Consider the following 17,248-nt stretch of genomic DNA (forward strand, 5'->3'; position numbering starts at 1 on the left):
CATTTGGGCTCAGGCTGTATCCTGAACTCTGGAACCACATGATGGGGGAGGATCCCAGAGCCTGGGCTCCAGCCTGAATCCGAATGTCTATACCGCAGTTTTACAGCCCCCTGCCCAAGCCCTGCAAGCCCGAGTCAGCTGACCAAAGCCGGCCTTGGGTGTTTAAGTGCTGTGTAGCCATACCCTCTGAGAGCTGAGCTAGCCACCTCGCTCCTTTCCCCTTTGTTCTCCAGCTAGGGGCCTTTGCTCCGCTTCCCTGCAGGGAAGGTGGGAGGATGTGGGGAAGCTCCTTTTTCTCAGATGTTAGTCACAAGGTGTGAATGTCCTGGCCATTGGGGTCTCCATTGTCTCTTCTGGATCCTCCATGCACTTGTGTAGCCTTTACTCCATGTGTTAATGACTCTGGTTTCCAGCCAGGCAGCTGTCTGAGTCCCACACTTTGTCCCTTCCCTTTACACTCAGTGCACAGCAATACAAAGCCCACTGGTAAACTGAGGCATGCACAGGAATCATAAAAATATTACCAAAATTCCCACATTTATCACAGGCTCTCAAAGCACTTTTTGAATATTTTTCCATGCCTCAGAACCTGTCTATGAGGTGGATTCCAGTGAGTGTTATTCCCCCTATTTTTCAGATGGGGAAACTGAGGCGCAGACAGGTTAAGTGACTTGCCTAACGTCACACAGGAAGTCAGTGGCAGAGCCAGGCATTGAACCCAAGTTCTAGGCTAGTGCTCTAACCACTAGACCAGTTCTATATTTTAGTCCGTGTGCCTTCCCTGTGCCACCTAGAACCAAGTCCAAACCAAAAGGGAGAGCTATGAGCAAAGGGAAATGGTTCTCCCTTCTCACTGTAAACAGTTCCTCAGGTTTGCTGAGAGCGGGAGGCAGCTGTTTACAGCCAGCAGATACAGCCCATGGAACACGGCCCTGTTTTACTCATAGAAAGCTGAAGCTCTCTCATCCTACAACCGTCAGCCAGTGTCAATACATCCAGTTCAGATTGACTCTAGGGCCCTGATCCAGGTCACACTGAAGTTCATGCAGAGACTCCTAGACCTGAAGAGGGAGCTGGATGCTAAATGAACGTGCTTCACATGCACACTGTTTCTCATCACAACCAGAAATTCTTGGCAGAGTCCAGATCCTCCTTGGAGGCTGTTAGATCTTTGGGAATCTTGCAGGCTAATCTGACATTTAAAGACCAAATTCTGTTCTCAGTTACACCAATATAAAGTTGGATTAAGTCCATAGACGTCTGTGGTGTTAACTGGCTTTATGCTGGCACTGGTCAGAGCAGAGTTTGGCCTCAATAGGGTAGGGGGTGGGGATTTTTGTACCTTTCAAGAGTTGCATGCAATTTTGCAGAGAAAATAATGAAAGCCTCCATTCCAGTTTATCCAAAGATCTAATTTTCTTCTTAGGTGACTATCCCAAGAGAGAATGAGGAACAGTGCATCCACTTTCTTCCTTAATGTAATATCTAGTACCTCCCTTCCAACATGCACTTATGTGCACCGTACCTACCTCCTGAATATAATATCTGGAACCTCCCTTCCAACACACATGCACCATCCCCAACCAGGACCCCATCTCTGTATTGAGCCAGGATGAAGGTTACGATAGCTGCACAGCAATGCATTTTCCATGAAGAGTTTGTAGAGCGATGATCCATGGGCTTATGTAGAGCAGCCTATCCTCAGACTATCCTCCCAACCCTCTGCTTCCACCCAGAGGCTCAAATTGAACTTTTTCCTTTAAATCCCGTAGGCCTGCTGGTGTCTCTGGAGTCGCAGCACTTTCCCTAATGCCCAAGAGATGAAGAATATTACTTTTTCCATGTTGTTTTCCGAGATTTTGATCGTTCTGCCCCACTTCACATTTTCCCAGAGCCACCAAGCTTCAGTTTTCAAAAGTTCTTGTTTACTTATATTTAGTAAATTACCTTGCTGAGTGTTCAGATAACGTTTTCAGTGTGTCCGAGCCGGGGCCTCACATGCCAGTCTTCAGCTTGAATCTCAGCTGGTCTCAGCTGGGCCCCAGCAAGATATTGGGAGAAACAGAAAGCTCCATAGCCTCACCTGCCTCTCCTGGGGAACGAAGAGCACAAGCTGTAACCCCATGTATTACATTAGGCAGATATCGGAGGGGTCGCCGTGTTAGTCTGTATCCACAAAATCAACGAGGAGTCCGGTGGCACCTTAAAGACTAACAGATTTATTTGGGCTTGGGGTTTTTTTACCCACGAAAGTTTATGCCCAAATAAATCTGTTAGTCTTTAAGCTTCCACTGGACTCCTCATTGTTTTTAGTAGGCAGATGTTCATGTTAATAATAAGTTAGTCTGTGTGCAAATGTGAGGCTGTCTATTAAACTAAGGCAGTGTAGCGGAAGACACGCACACAGAGGCATGTGTGTGCATGTTTGTATGTACTGTTAATGCACATGTTACTAAATAAACCACAGCATTAAATTGCTTTTACTTTCAATACACTGACTTTTCTCTCTTTTGTACTCTTTTCTCTTCTCTCTCTCTGTATCAACCCCGATATTTACCCAGAAAACTGTGAAGTTAATTTTTTGCACTGATTTTAACCTTTTTTTTAAAAAATTTCATAATAAACACTGATACATTTCTGGGAAATTTGAAACCAAATGCAAACTGAAAGTGAAGGGCCTTGTTTCTGTGGTAACAGGAGCCCTGTCTGGATCTGAGCTAGATAGCAAATGCTGCCCTGGAGTTGCTAAAGGGGGACCCAGGGATGCGATTCAAATTCTCTGGGACTGCCTTTAGTTTGTTGGGGTTCCCTTCCTTTCCAGGAGGCATAGCTTTTTGGATCAGAGAAATACTTAAAGTGAATGTGTTGTTTGTCAGGTGTTTGCTCCCATTGCCCCCCTTCCAACAGTATCTGCTTCAAATACAAACCTGTGTGGAAATTCACACACAAGTGAGATGATAGAGATGTTGTCGTGGAATAGAAGAGCAGAGTAAGCACTGGCAACGTCTCCCAGTCTTTTACCTGATTTCTCTACGTAGTTCTGTCACCATGGTCTCTCCTCTGCCTCTCTCATCTCAGCTGTTCCGGAATCTGGGCAGTCACGCCATCTTCTGGATGAGGCGTAGTATAGAGGTTGTCACCTCTTGTGGTCATTTAGATTCATAGATTTTGAGGGACCATTAAACCATCGAGTCTGGCCTCCTGGATAGCACAAGGCTAAGAGTCCAAAAACTTGTGTCTGACCAGAGCATCCACTGTGGAAGTGAAGACTCCAGGAGCTGGAGAGCCCATCACTTTCCTTGACAATTTGTTCCAGAGGTTAATCACCCTTTATTAAGAGCCCAAACAGTAACGGATTCCTCATGTCATGGCCAAATTCTGTTTTGGGAAACTACATTCTGATTATCTAAACTTCCCTCTCCTGTCCTAAATGATACAGTAGGGATTGTGTGGTGTTACACAGGTGCTGGGCTCTACTCCAGAGGTGGCTGCGTTTCCATGGGTGCTAAGTGATCCCTCTCTGTACAGCCTGTAGCAGTGTTTTGGGATCCATTAGGATTAAAATATTATATAAATATCCGATGTAAGTTACATGGAATGTTCTATCTTATCCCTGAACACTTATTTCCTATATTATTAAAAGGTTGCATTAATTTTTGTGAATGAACTGAACAATACAATCTGCGAATGACTGTGCATCAATAAATACCCCCTTAGGAAGTAAATGTGTAACCAGGAGCAGCAGCAGTGAGCCCAATTTTCAATCCTGCTTAAAATTTCCTTGCACAAAACCTCCCCCAAAAGCCGCTCTCAGTGCATGTTAGGGCACCGATGCTGCACCATGTATCTCGTAAGGAACAACGGGACGTATGGCTTCATAAGGTCTAGCGCAGTCTCTTTCTTTGAAGTGGGGAGCTGTGCTCAGGGTCACGGCGGCAGGCTTCAAGGGGCAACGTTCTGTCTGTGGGACGAGGGACAGTTGGGGAAGGGACAGCTGCCCTCGGATTGTTTTTCACAGCTGGTGCGCTGGCGGCTGTTGCTGTATTGTCCCTTTGATGTGCGGCCAACTGTGTCCGTCCGTCTGCAGGTGGAGAAGCGGTTGGAGTTGGTGAAGCAGGTCTCCCACAGCACTCACAAGAAACTGACAGCCTGTCTGCAGGGGCAGCAAGGCGTGGATGCTGACAAGCGCTCAGTAAGTGGCTGTGTTAAGAATTTGGGCTGTAAGCAGCCAGATGTTAAGCACGGGATGTGTCAGGGCTCAGGCTTGAGAGGGAGTCTGTAGAAAACTGAAAAGTCTTCTTAACGTGTGTGTAACAGAATCAATCCTCCATATATTTCTATGACCTTAAATTGGCTGGCGGGGGAGGGGTCGCACAGCGTGCGTTGGAATGTATCTGGCCCATAGGGTGTGTGTGTATTAAATCATTCAGCTGGGTGTGAATCCCTGCCGAGCTCTGCCTGCATGTCAAGCTGCCGCTCTCTGCTGTGTGATTGCAGACTGACTTCATCTTTGCTTTTTCTCCACCGGCGTCAGGGATGCAGGCCAGAGAGAGTGGGAGGGAGAAAGCTGAGTGAAGCAGAAGTGAAATGCCATCAGCAGAGCTTCCTCCTGTCAAACGTCACCGGGACTAGCCTATTCTCCTCCATTGTCTGCTCTCTGCCAAACCTGTGTGTGTTTGGGGCAGGATGAGGGCTGGGGAGCTTTGCCTGCAGCTCTCTCGCCTTCCTGTGGGGGGCGCTTCCCTCCCATGGCAGCTGTGTGACCATGGGCAGCCACGTCCCTGCAGAGCATGGGGTCGGAGGTCAGATTTAGGTACTAAACCAGAGCCTGTTGGGTAATGCATCGGCAGCATTAGTGCTCCCCGTAGGGCTGGGTGGTTGGGATGGGCCTGGACCATGAACCTCAGTGCTCGGTCCCAGCTCTCACATCCCCAGGGTGCCGGGGTCATGGGGGCTTTGGCTGGGGGCTGGTTCTTTCATACATCTTTGCTGCACCGTTTAAGATGCGAGCAGTTGTCTTGTCCTGCAGCCTTCAGGCTGTGTGGACTCCTCACTGGTCCGCTAACCAGCCAGGCCAAGGCAGGGAGCTGAGAGACCCTTCCACCAGGAATGGGCACGCACCCCCCAAACCAGTCCTGGTCTCTGTAGCCCAGCCCCTCCCTGCCCTCCTGGAGGTGGCATTAGAATTGAATCTCAGATTGCAGGCCATGTGAGAATCTTGCTCTCCGTTGGACAGTCATTCATGCCCAGCATGCTTCCTTTGCAGAAAAAGTTACCTTTGACGACACTGGCCCAGTGCTTAACGGAAGGCTCCGCCATTTTAGGGGACGACTCTCTACTGGGGTAAGAAGCTCTGAGTAGACTGTGGTTCACTGCACGCTCCAGGCTCTTCCCTTCCTGGCTACTTGCCTCTTGGCTGACAGACTTGCAAAGTGGGTGTGAAATGCTAGCAAAGCAGGCTGGCTCCCCAGGCTTCTCCTGGCTGCAGTGTGGGGGTTGATGAGCGGCAGGCGAGCAGCACCCTCATGGGCTGTTTCTGCTCATTCCCTGTCCAGTCCCACTGCCCCCCTTGATGGGGGGGTGGGGCAGAGGGGGACAGCCTCTGGCTAGGGTCTTCTCCCCTCCAGCAGGCTTCGAAGGGGCAACCATACCTGCAGAGGGAGACTAGAGTCCCAGAAACCTGCAGGCCATGGCTCTTCCTGCTCCCACCCTGCTGACCCACCCCCTGACAGGTCATGGTACACCCTTGGGTGTCTCTACAACCTTCCTAGAATGGATGCTGCCTCCTGTCCTGTCTCTCTACCCCCAGTCACACAGGGTGTCCTCCACTCCCTCAACCCCCAGGGACGCCTGTCGGGTGACCCTTAACCATCTACACTGAAGACCATGAATGACACCCCTATTGGGTGTTGCTGCCCTTCACCCCCTGCCCCAGAGCTGGCTGAGGCGTGTGGCACAAGGCCTCGCTCTCATCCTGCCATGCCTTTGTCTGCAGGCCAGTGCATTCACGCAGAAAATGTCAGCGTCCAGTCCCATCCCTGTGTTGCACAAGCTGCCAAGTTGCACTTCTTAATGTCTCAGTTGCACAGCTCGTGTGAGTGCACATGGGGTGGGGGGGCACTGCAGCTGGGTTTTCACGCAGTGTCTCTCCCATCTCTTCCCTTTTGCAGGAAGATGCTCAAACTATGCGGCGAGGCGGAGGATAAACTAGCCCAGGAGCTCATCCATTTCGAGCTGGAAGTAGAACGGGATGTGATCGAGCCTCTGTTTGTGCTAGCTGAGGTAAGGGGGATCGAGGCGCTGAGAGCCAGCAGCAGGGCTGGCAAGGTGTGCGACACCGACCCCTCTGGCCGGTGCATGGAGCAGCGGTGATGAGCTCTGCTGAATGGAGTCACTCCCCTTCAGCGGTGCCTTTCAGGGTGGGGTTCCACACGCTTTTTTGAGATGGGGTGACTACATCTGCCCTCAGTATTCAAGATGTGGGCATACCGTGGATTTATATAGAGGCAATACGATATTTTCTGTCTTATTATCTATCCCTTTCCTAATGATTCCCAACATTCTGTTCACTTTTTTTCACTGCCACTCATTAGGATTCTTCCTTGTGTCCTAGGCTGGGGTTCCCACCTAGTGGCGCACATTCTCCAAAGGGCTTTTTGACGAGGGATCTAGGCTCCCCATCTCTACCTTGCAGCCCGATCCTAAGAGCCTAGCATATGCAGAACTCTTGGTGGCTTCAATGGGCATCCCATGCATGGAATGAATTACAGATCAGGCCTGGAACAACAAGCCTTTGTGCTGGGTCTCTGTGTGCTGACACTGCCCATCTCACCTTCCTGGTCTGCAAAGGCACTTGTGCTGTTCTAGGCAGCCTTAGGTCATGGTTATGGGGGTGAGGGACGGGGGCCTTCAACTTGCCTTTTTTGTAATTATTAATTCAGGGCATTTTTGCAAGTGCTCCCCTGTGCTCTGCCAGGGAGCCTGGGCTGCTCAGTGAAATGCGGCTGCTACTGTGGCTTTACATCTCCGGCAAGCCAGGCAGACAGACGCGTGCAAAATGCCCCAGATTCTACAGTGCATCTGCGCTGTTCTTCCTGCAAAGGTTCTGCATCCCAAAGAGCCATTGCAACAAATGAACGGTGAATAGAGCATAGAACTGGGAACCTGTTTTACTCTGATTTCATTGTCTCACTTTTCCGAGTGGGGGCAGACTCCAATGGCAGAGCCTCCTATGAGCATGCCAGTCTCACCATGACTGGCAGGCTGCCCGCATTGGGGGTCAATGTGTGCCCAGTTGAACGGGAGGCACTGAGCAGTGGCTGGGGCGGCAAAGGTCTTCCCTTGTAGACAGGTGCAGTCGCCCCAAGAGGTTGGGAGCGCCTGTTCTCGGCGGTTGACAGTGGCAGCCCGCACTCCAGCTGTGGTGTTTTGTCTCCTTGCTGCAGGTGGAAATCCCAAATATCCAAAAACAGAGGAAGCATTTAGCAAAATTAGTCCTGGACATGGATTCCTCACGGACAAGGTAGGAAGCATCGTCTCGGTCGGTCTCCCTCCAGCTGGCTTTGCTGCCCAGCCAGTTTTCCTCTTTCAATGAGTTTGGAAAAATGATTTTCGAAGCAACTTCTGTAGTTTTTAAGAAATGTTCCCGACTGAATTACGGCTGATTTCAAAGCAGTGGATTGACAGCTCCGAAGCGAGAAGTGCTTTGTTTGTCCAGACAGCATGCATAGTTTAGGCAGCAGTGGTGCACGTTTCTTCCATGTCACCCCACCACTGGGCCTCAGTCTTGGCCCACAATGACCATGTGTTTCAGTCTGAGTCACCCATTCACTCCTTGGCCCATCAGCTGAGAGAGCCAAGCAGGTGCCCCAATGGGTGCCGTGCCTATCGGTGGATTTGGTGAGGTGACAGAGGACTGAGACACTCACCACCTCATTCTATCTAGGCCTCCAGAGCTAAATAAAACAATCAGGATGCATTGACTGGTCAGTCTCTGCCGTTAAATCTATCAGATCCAGCCTGAATCCGTCCCATCAGCCTGGCTCAGCTTTTACCACACAGAGTATTTTTGATTTTCTGTCTAAAGAAGCCTACGGGGGAGTACGGTGTGGGGGATTCCACTTTACTTAGGACCAGTTAATATCAATTTTCCATCGTGATCACTCTACTGAGGAGTTTATTTTCATGTATCTGTTTACTTCAGCTTAATTTGTAGAACAGTTGGGAAGGTTGCTTTGGAGTCTCCATTAGCGTTGGGTGTGTTCACATGCATCATTCCAATGCACTAGCCGTGCCCAGCTGTCCTGCCACCACCGTGTGTTATAACCACTAGGAGTACCTGGCAGGGGCTGTCGATCTGTCCCGGTGAATGACAGGTGCAGTCAATGGGTCCATGTCAGGCCACCAGCAAATGCCCTGGAGTCAGGTTAAGCAATGAGCCAGCATTTCAGTTTTCATCTGAAAAATATGCAGATTCCTTTCCTTGCACGCTGTCTTCAAAACGGGATTATTTGTTTGTTGCACAAGTCTGATTCTTCTCCATTTTGGTGAAGCCTTGCATAGGCAGGCAGGGATTCGTCGCAAAGTAGACTTCTACCGCTTTATTGGAGCGTTGCTAAGCCGTAGCTAGCACAGCCAGAGGTGTGGATGGGCCAGCATGTTCCATCAGAAACCTGGCTTTCCAGGAGGTTATACTATGAGCAGAAACACATTTTGCCTGAGTCTGGAGTTTTCCGGAGGTGATTCTTTTTCAACATTTTTCTTTTTTAAATAAAAAGAGAGCAGGCTGATGAGAAATTTGATGTGGCTGGATTTTAAAAGGATGCTAACCACATAAAAATCCTATTTAAAAAAATTCCTCCAGTACGTTATTTGCAAATGCCGTCCATTATTAAGAATGCAATATTTTTTAACACGTTGTAGTTTATTGTTCCTCTTTTATGCAGGTTGTTATTTGTCGCCCTGAGAGGTGTGCTAGGCACATCGTAAAGCAAATAGAAAGGCTTGTTCCCTACCCAGCTTTCAGTGATCCTGATCAGGTCACTTTCTGTTTGCTGTCCGTCAGACGAGCAGGCTGGTGAGGAGGTTTTGTTCAGGGGGCTACAGGAAAATGTGAAAACTTTTTTTTTTTTTTTTTTAAAGTCCTCTTTCTCTTCAGACTCTTCTCTGGAACCTCCCACCCCAGCCTATCATAGTTTTATTTTTATTTCAAACTAGATGTTTTTGAAACGTGCTGGAATAGTCCAGAGCGTCCCTGGAACCTGCACCAGGTCTAGAACAAACTAGGACAAAGAACTAAGGACCATCACAAACCTCCCCACCTTCAGTTCCAAATGTCCAGTGCACTTCTGCCTGCCTTCTGCAATGTAAAGACAGAGCAGTGTGTACATATAAACAGGCAAACCCCAAAACAAAACCGTACCACAACAAAGCCCCACAATTCTCCCACGGGGGGGAGGGGAGGATGAGAGAGAGAACAAAGCACACGTGACAGATGTTAGTCACGTCACTTAATGTACCAAGGGAAGGTGCTCAGCTACTAAGGTGATGTGGGTGGTGGAAGAACCTGAACAGCATAGAAATACAATAACTCTTCATTTAACGTTGTAATTATGTTCTTGAAAAATGCTACTTTAAGTGAAATGATGTTAAGTGAATCCAGGGTGAGATATTTCTCAGGGAATGCCTTTCTGCTAAATGATGAACAAGCACTCGGCTGAGCCCTCAAGAGTAACACGTTATTAATGTAGCTTCAATCTACAAGACAGCATGAATGGAGGGAGGGGAGATTGCATGGCAGAGAGAGACAGACACACACCGTGTGTGTGAGAGAGAGAGATGCGCATTGCTCCTTTAAGTATGCTGACCCCACTCTAAGTACACTGCCTTTTTACAGACCTAAAAGTGGCAATTCTTCAACAAAAAAACTTCAAAAACAGACTCCAACGAGAGACTGCTGAATTGGAATTAATTTGCAAATTGGATACAATTAACTTAGGCTTGAATAAAGACTGGGAGTGGATGGGTCATTACACAAAGTAAAACTATTTCCCCATGTTTATTCCCCCACCCCCCCGCTATTCCTCAGAAGTTCTTGTCAACTGCTGGAAATGGCCCACCTTGATTATCACTACAAAAGGTTCCCCCCCCCCCCCCCCCCCCCCGCTCTCCTGCTGGTAATAGCTCACTTTACGTGATCACTGTCGTTACAGTGTGTATGGTAACACCCATTGTTTCATGTTCTCTGTGTATATAAATCTCCCCACTGTATTTTCCACTGCATGCATCCGATGAAGTGAGCTGTAGCTCACAAAAGCTTATGCTCAAATAAATTGGTTAGTCTCTAAGGTGCCACAAGTCCTCCTTTCCTTTTTGCAGATACAGACTAACACAGCTGCTACTCTGAAACCTGCCTTTTTAAGTAGATCAGCAAGTTGAGACAGCAGGTGCTGTCTGAAAGCTCTCTCTGTCCTGAGCCCTGTCATGTCGTGTGTGCCGTCCCCTGTCCCGCTCTGTGGAGATGGGGTAAAGGAGTGGGGGCAGGGAACCCCCTGACATTAGCACCCCTCTTTCCCTCCCTGCACAGCAAGCAGGAGGCTCTCAGGAGCAGCTCCAAGGCAGAGGGTAGGAGCAGCACACGGCAGTGCAGGGAGGGACAGCTGAACTGTCCAGCAGTTGATAGCCTGCTGGGCGGCTGCCCCACAGGGAACTTAGGGGAGCGGGGAGCTGATGGGGGAGCTGCCGGCCCACCCTCGTTCCAAGCCCCCACCAGCTCGCTCCAACGGGCTGCTCTTTCTGCAAGCAGTGGACAAATCAGGTGGCTGCCAAACAACATTATGAGGGAGCATTGCACAACTTTGAACAAGCACGTTCTCTAATTGATCAGCAACATAACAATGAATAACCGGGACTATATTAAGTGAGGAGTTACTGTAGGGTGAGAGGCTGCATGCAGCTTCTCTCTCCATAGACAGACGACTTCGGAGACCTTGCTCCCAAGGGTAGCCTGCCAGTACATCTCCCATTCTGTTCTTCTGCCTGTCGATGGTGAAATTCTGGCCTGCCAGAGCTCTTTCTTTGCAAATATCTCTTGATGATGATCGTTTTGCGTCCTTGGCCATGTAGATGGTGGCTTAGATTGCAAATCGTCAGAGGGGTGCGGGGCTGTCAGCCGGACATCGATCTGAGGCGAAATAATAGAATGGTTGATACTGGGCTTGATTCATTAAGAATTAAAAGAGGTGAATGTAATAAATGCTGATCGATATGGGCTTATGGAAAATAGATCTTGTCAAACTAACTTCAGAGCATTTTTTGATGAGATTACAGGTTGGGTTGATAGAATCTTAACCTGAACTGTCACCTTTATCACAGGTATTTTTAGTAAAGTCAGGGGAAGGTCACAGGCAATGAACAAAAAATCACAGAAGCCCATGACCTCTCCCTGCCTTTTACCAAAAATACCCTGCGGGGGCACCCTGACCTCAGGCAGCTGCTCCAGCCCCAGGGGGGCTGATCCAACCCCTGCAGCTGTTTCAGCCCCAGGGCCAACCTCCGGCCAACTGCTCTGGCCCTGCAGCTGCTCCTGCAGCATGGGCTGACCACCGCGGCTCCAACCCCAGGAGTGCTGACACAACCCCATCTTCTGCTTAAGCCCTGGGGTTGCTGCTTTGACGGCTGCTCCAGCCCTGCTGCTGCAGAAGAAGTCCCAGAAAGTCTCAGAATCCGTGACCTCTGTGACAGAATCATATCCTTAGTAATAGTGTTGATACTTAGGACTAGTCGACCTTTAAAATTTTGATCAGCATAGCAGTGTTGCAGGCGCGCCATAGCTATGCTGACGTAAGCTCGGGGGTAGATGTGCTGGATCAATGGAAAAATGCTTCTGTCAACCTAGCTGCTACCACTCGGAGAGGTGGATTACCTACAGCGAGGAAAAAAACCCTTCTGTCACCGTAGACGCATCTACACTATAGTGCACCAGCAGCATAACTACAATGCTGTAGCTGTGCTGAATGTAGACATGGTCCCAGACGTCTGTGCGGCATTTGACTTGGTACTGCCTGACATTTTCATTAACAACCTAGCGTGTGTGGCCTACGTTAAATGGATTAAAAACTGGTTAACTGATAAGTCTCAAAATGTAACTGTAAATGGGGAATCGTCATCAAGTGGCTCCATTTCTACCGGAGTCCCACAAGATCAGTTCTTGGCCTTGCGCTGTTTTAATATTTTTATTAATGACTTGTTGGAACATATGAAATCGTTCATGATAAAGTTTGCAGGTGACATGCAGATTGGGGGAGGGGTGGACAATGAAGAGGACAGGTCACTGATACGAGGAGACCAGAATCTCTTGGTAAACTGGGTGCAAGCAAATAATGTGGTACAGCCAAATGTAAGGTCCTATCTTTAGGAACAAAGAATGCGGGCCATAGGTACAGGATGGGGGACTCTACCCTGGGAAGCAGGGACTCTGAAAAAGACTTAGGGGTCAGGGTGGATAGTCAGCTGCACATGTGCCCGAACTGTAACACTGTCAAAAAGGGCTCATGCGATCCTTGGATATATATGCAGGAGAATCTCGAGTAGGAGTAGGGAGGTTATATCACCTCCATATTTGGTACCAGTGCAGCTGCTCGTGGAATATTGTATCCAGTTCTGGTGCCCGCAATTCAAGGATGATGCTGATAAATTGGAGAGGGTTCAGAGAAGAGCCGTAAGAATGATTAAAGGATTGGAAAATAGACCTTATAGTGATAGACTCAAGGAACTCAATCTATTTAGCTAACAAAGAGCAGGTTAGGGGTGATTTGAAAATAGTCTATAGGTATCTACATCAGGGAAGTTGCATGGCCTGTATCATGCAGGAGGTCAGACTAGATGATCAGAATGGCCCCTTCTGGCTGTGAATCTATGAAATCTCTGATTTTTGCCTTTTAGAAACTGCTTTTTCTTTGAAACAATATTGAAAGGTTAATTTAAATCTCCTGTATCCTCTAGGAGATTGTTTTCAGGCTGGGTCAACCCAACCTCTGGGACACATCACTTGCTCAACTCCTTTGAGAAGTAACTTGGCCCTCATTGCTGGCGGGCCAGAGAATAGCCAGTCTGTTAACTGACCTCATGCCAGGCCTAACTGGCACATACTGGAGCAGAGAGGAGTCACCTGGCTTTTTAATGTACCGAGGCGGGCCACGGAGACCACAGGTCCCTGTCTGCCACATGCCATCTTGAGCTAAGTGGTTACGGTCAGGATGCACCTAAGCCTACATGGTTGAGCCCCTTGCATGGCCGTTCCCTTTGCCAGGCAGCTCTTCCATCCGTTGCTGACGCCAGTTCCATTATGTCCCCTCTCAGATGGCAGCAGTCGGCGAAGTCGTCAGGTTTGTCGAGCAACCTGCAGCCGTTGGGTGCCAAAGCGGACGCTCTCAGGGAAGAGATGGAGGAGGCGGCGAACAGAGTGGAGATTTGCAGGGTACTTCTCACTCTCTCTTATCTCACAGCTGTGCAGTCCATCAACGCCCAGTGAATGGGAGAAGGTTTATATGGGCTGGGGAATTCGGGGCTGGGAGTTGTAGGCCTATGCTGGCAAGCAGGGCACAGGTGTGGGAGAGTGACGCCAATGAAGGCCTGCTGTTCCCAGAAGTCGTCCCCCACCCCCACCCACCCCAACCAATAGGCAGCGTCAGCAGCCTTTGTCTCAGGCTCCCTGCCACAGCCCTGCCAGGAATCCTCACCCTTCGCCAGGAGGAGTTGCTGGTGCAGGGAGAGGAAACCTGTCTCTCTCACCACTTCAGAGCCCCTCAATCACCCTCCTGCTACACCAGGTGAGACCTATCCTCTGCAGCCTGGGGAGAGACCCCCCCACTCGCTCCCTTCATCTTCCCCCTGCCTCCCATACAGCCTAAGGGCATACCTGCTTCCTGACCCTCTCTGCCTTGATCTCACATAGTTTGAGGTGGGCTCTCCCTGACCCTCTCCTCCCCCAGGTTGGGGAGAACTCTAAGCTAACAACTCTGAGAGCTGATGAGCAGCTTCTGCCCTCCCGTGTCATGCCCAGGTAATTAGCAGGTGCCAGGGTGTGGTATTGCATTGTGAGCCGCCATAGCACAGCATGTGCGGTGCCCGAGCCCCAAGAGGTAACCAGCACTTTCCTCCAGTTTGTTCGTTTGATAAGCCAGTGTGGATGAAAACCAATGACTGAAGAAAGGATGTCCTCTCCTCCCTTTGCCCTCCCACATCCCAGCTCCATCTGGCAGTGTTTGGGGCTGGAAAGCAAACTCTTCCAGGTATCCTCCATCCTAGGGGACTATGGCAGGGGACTGTTGCAAAATTCAGCACCGATAGTATGTTGAACCCTAGTATACTGACGTGCAAGAGGAGGCATGGTTTAGTGGTTAGAGCATAGGACCAAGAGTTAGGAGATCTGGGTCGTGGGCTCTTCTCTGCTGCAGACTGGTTGTGAGAGACTGGCCAAATCACACCCCTGCTTTGTGCCTCAGTTTCCCCATCTGTAAAATAACAGATTCTGATACCCAAACATCTTCTAGTAAATAGAAATAAATGACAGTTTGCCTCTTAGCATAATGTGGGACTTCCCTCATGAAGAGGAAGATCGTGTTGCGTAGTGGGAGAGTACTAGACTGGAGCTCAGAAGACCTAGGTTCTATTCCTGGCTCTGCTGAGGGCCTGCTGGGTGACCTTGGACAGGTCACTTTGCCTCCCCATGCCTCAGTTTCCCCATCTGTATAATGGAAATAATACTGACCTCCTTTGTAAATTGCTTTGTGATCTACTGATTAAGGGTGCTATGAAAGACCTACTATTGTAAGTTGCTTTGTGCTTCTCTGTTGCCTTCTGCTTAAGATTTCAAAGTATTAATATGTATATTTTGAGCTAGATTTTAAAAAGTGCTTAGCTCCCACAGCTGGAGCCAGTTTTTGTGAGTACTTCCGAAATCTGACCATTCCATTTAAGCACCTAAATGGAAACTGAGCTCTCTTGAAAATCTATTCCGTACCTGTTTGTGCACTAACTCATGTGGTTTTATAGGATGTGACTGTACGTATTCAGGAATTCCAAACCAGTCTAACAGACTACTCCGTAAGAACAGCCATACTGAGTCAAACCAGTGGTCCATCTAGCCCAGTATCCTGTCTTCTGATAGTGGCTGATGCCAGGTGCTTCAGAGGGAATGAAGAGAACAGGGCAATTATTGAGTGATCCATCCTCTGTCATCCAGTCCCAGTTCTGGCAAACAGAGGCTAGGCACACCCAGAGCACGGGGTTGCATCCTTGACCATCCTGGCAACAAGTTCCACAGGTGGACTAAGCATTGTAGAAAGAAGTATTTCCTTTTCTTTGTTTTAAACCTGCTGCCTATTGATTTTATTGGGCAACCCCTGTTCCTTGTGTTATGTGAAGTGGTAAATAACATTTCCTTTTTCATTTTTTCCACACCAGTCATGATTTTATAGACCTCTATCATAAACACAAAAAGGAAGCTCACAAGAAGAGGAAACTTGGACAGATGACTAGGGAGGAGTATAAAAATATTGTTCGAGCATGCAGGGATGTAATCTGGAAGGCCAAAGCACAATTGGAGTTGTAGCTAGCAAGGGATGTGAGAGGTAACAAGAAAGGTTTCTACAGTATGTTAGCAACAAGAAGAAGGTCAGGGAAAGTGTGGAACCCTTACTGAATGGGGGAGGCAACCTAGTGACAGACAATATGGAAAAAGCTGAAGTACTCAATGCTTTTTTTGCCTTGGTCTTCACAGACAAGGTCAGCTCGCAGACTGCTGCACTGGGCAGCACAGTATGAGGAGGAGGTGAGCAGCCCTCAGTGGTGAAAGAACAGGTTAAGGATTATTTAGAAAAGCTGGACAAGCACAAGTCCATGGATCCGGATCTGAGGGTTCTGAGGGAGTTGGCAGATGTGATTGCAGAGCCATTGGCCATTATCTTTGAAAACTCGTGGCGATCGGGGGAGGTCCCAGATGATTGGTAAAAGGCAAATATAGTTCCCATCTTTAAAAAAAGGGAAGAAGGAGAATCTGGGGAACTACAGCCTCACCTCAGTCCCCAGAAAAATCATGGAGCAGGTCCTCAAGGAATCCATTTTGAAGCACTTGGAGGAGAGGAAGATGATCAGGAACAGCCAACATGGATTCACCAAGGGCAAGTCATGCCTGACCAATCTGATTGCCTTCTATGATAAGATAACTGGCTCTATGGATCAGGGGAAAACGGTGGACGTGATATATCTTGACTTTAGCCAAGCTTTTGGTAACGGTCTCCCACAGTATTCTTGCCAGTAAGTTAAAGAAGTATGGATTGGATGAATGGACTATAAGGTGGATAGAAAGCTGGCTAGATCGTCGGGCTCAATGGGTAGTGATCAACGGCTCTGTGTCTAGTTGGCAGCCGGTATCAAGCAGAGTGCCCCAGGGGTTGGTCCTGGGGCCAGTTTTGTTCAACATCTTTATTAATGATCTGGATGATGGGATGGATTGCACCCTCAGCAAGTTCGTGGATGACGCTAAGCTGGTGGGAGAGGTAGATACGCTGGAGTGTAGGGATAGGGTCCAGAGTGACCTAGACAAATTGGAGGACTGGGCCAAAAGAAATCTGATGAGGTTCAACAAGGACAAGTGCAAAGTCCTGCACTTAGGACGGAAGAATCCCATGCACTGCTACAGGCTGGGGACTGACTGTCTAAGCGGCAGTTCTGCAGAAAAGGACCTGGGGATTACAGTGGATGAGAAGCTGGATATGAGACAACAGTGTGCCCTTGTTACCGAGAAGGCTAACGGCATATTGGGCTGCATTAGTAGGAGCATTGCCAGCAGATCAAAGGAAGTGATTATTCCCATCTGTTCGGCACTGGTGAGGCCACATCTGGAGTATTGCGTCCAGTTTTGGGCCCCCCACTACAGAAAGGATGTGGACAAATTGGAGAGAGTCCAGCAGAGGGCAACGAAAATGATAGGGGGTGGGGCACATGATTGATGAAGAGAGGCTGAGGGAACTGGGTTTATTTAGTCTGCAGAAGAGAAGAGTGAGGGGGGATTTGATAGCAGCCTTCAACTACCTGAAGGGGGGTTCTAAAGGGGATGGAGCTAGGCTGTTCTCAGTGGTGGCAGATGATAGAACAAGGAGCAATGGTCTCAAGTTGCAGTGAGGGAGGTCTAGGTTGGATATTAGGAAACACTATTTCACTAGGCGATGGTGAAGCACTGGAATGG

General features: G+C 48.8%; 1 protein-coding gene across 15 annotated transcripts in view; it reads left to right on the plus strand.

Annotated features, from left to right (window-relative positions):
- Positions 1 to 17,248, plus strand: part of ARHGAP44 (Rho GTPase activating protein 44) — a 146,453-nt gene that overhangs the window by 86,210 nt on the left and 42,995 nt on the right. For 13 of the 15 annotated variants that reach the window (XM_043528384.1, XM_037914471.2, XM_037914467.2 and 10 more), the window contains 5 exons: positions 4,088 to 4,192; positions 5,267 to 5,343; positions 6,171 to 6,282; positions 7,446 to 7,522; positions 13,360 to 13,477. In XM_043528384.1, coding sequence (XP_043384319.1) covers positions 4,088 to 4,192; positions 5,267 to 5,343; positions 6,171 to 6,282; positions 7,446 to 7,522; positions 13,360 to 13,477 — 489 coding nt within the window. Of the gene's footprint in view, positions 1 to 4,087; positions 4,197 to 5,266; positions 5,344 to 6,170; positions 6,283 to 7,445; positions 7,523 to 13,359; positions 13,478 to 17,248 lie in introns of all 15 variants that reach the window. The other 2 variants (XM_043528383.1, XM_037914470.2) reach the window with 1 other exon arrangement.

This window comes from Chelonia mydas, chromosome 14, assembly GCF_015237465.2.
Source record: "Chelonia mydas isolate rCheMyd1 chromosome 14, rCheMyd1.pri.v2, whole genome shotgun sequence".
In the NCBI taxonomy this organism is placed as follows: domain Eukaryota; kingdom Metazoa; phylum Chordata; order Testudines; family Cheloniidae; genus Chelonia; species Chelonia mydas.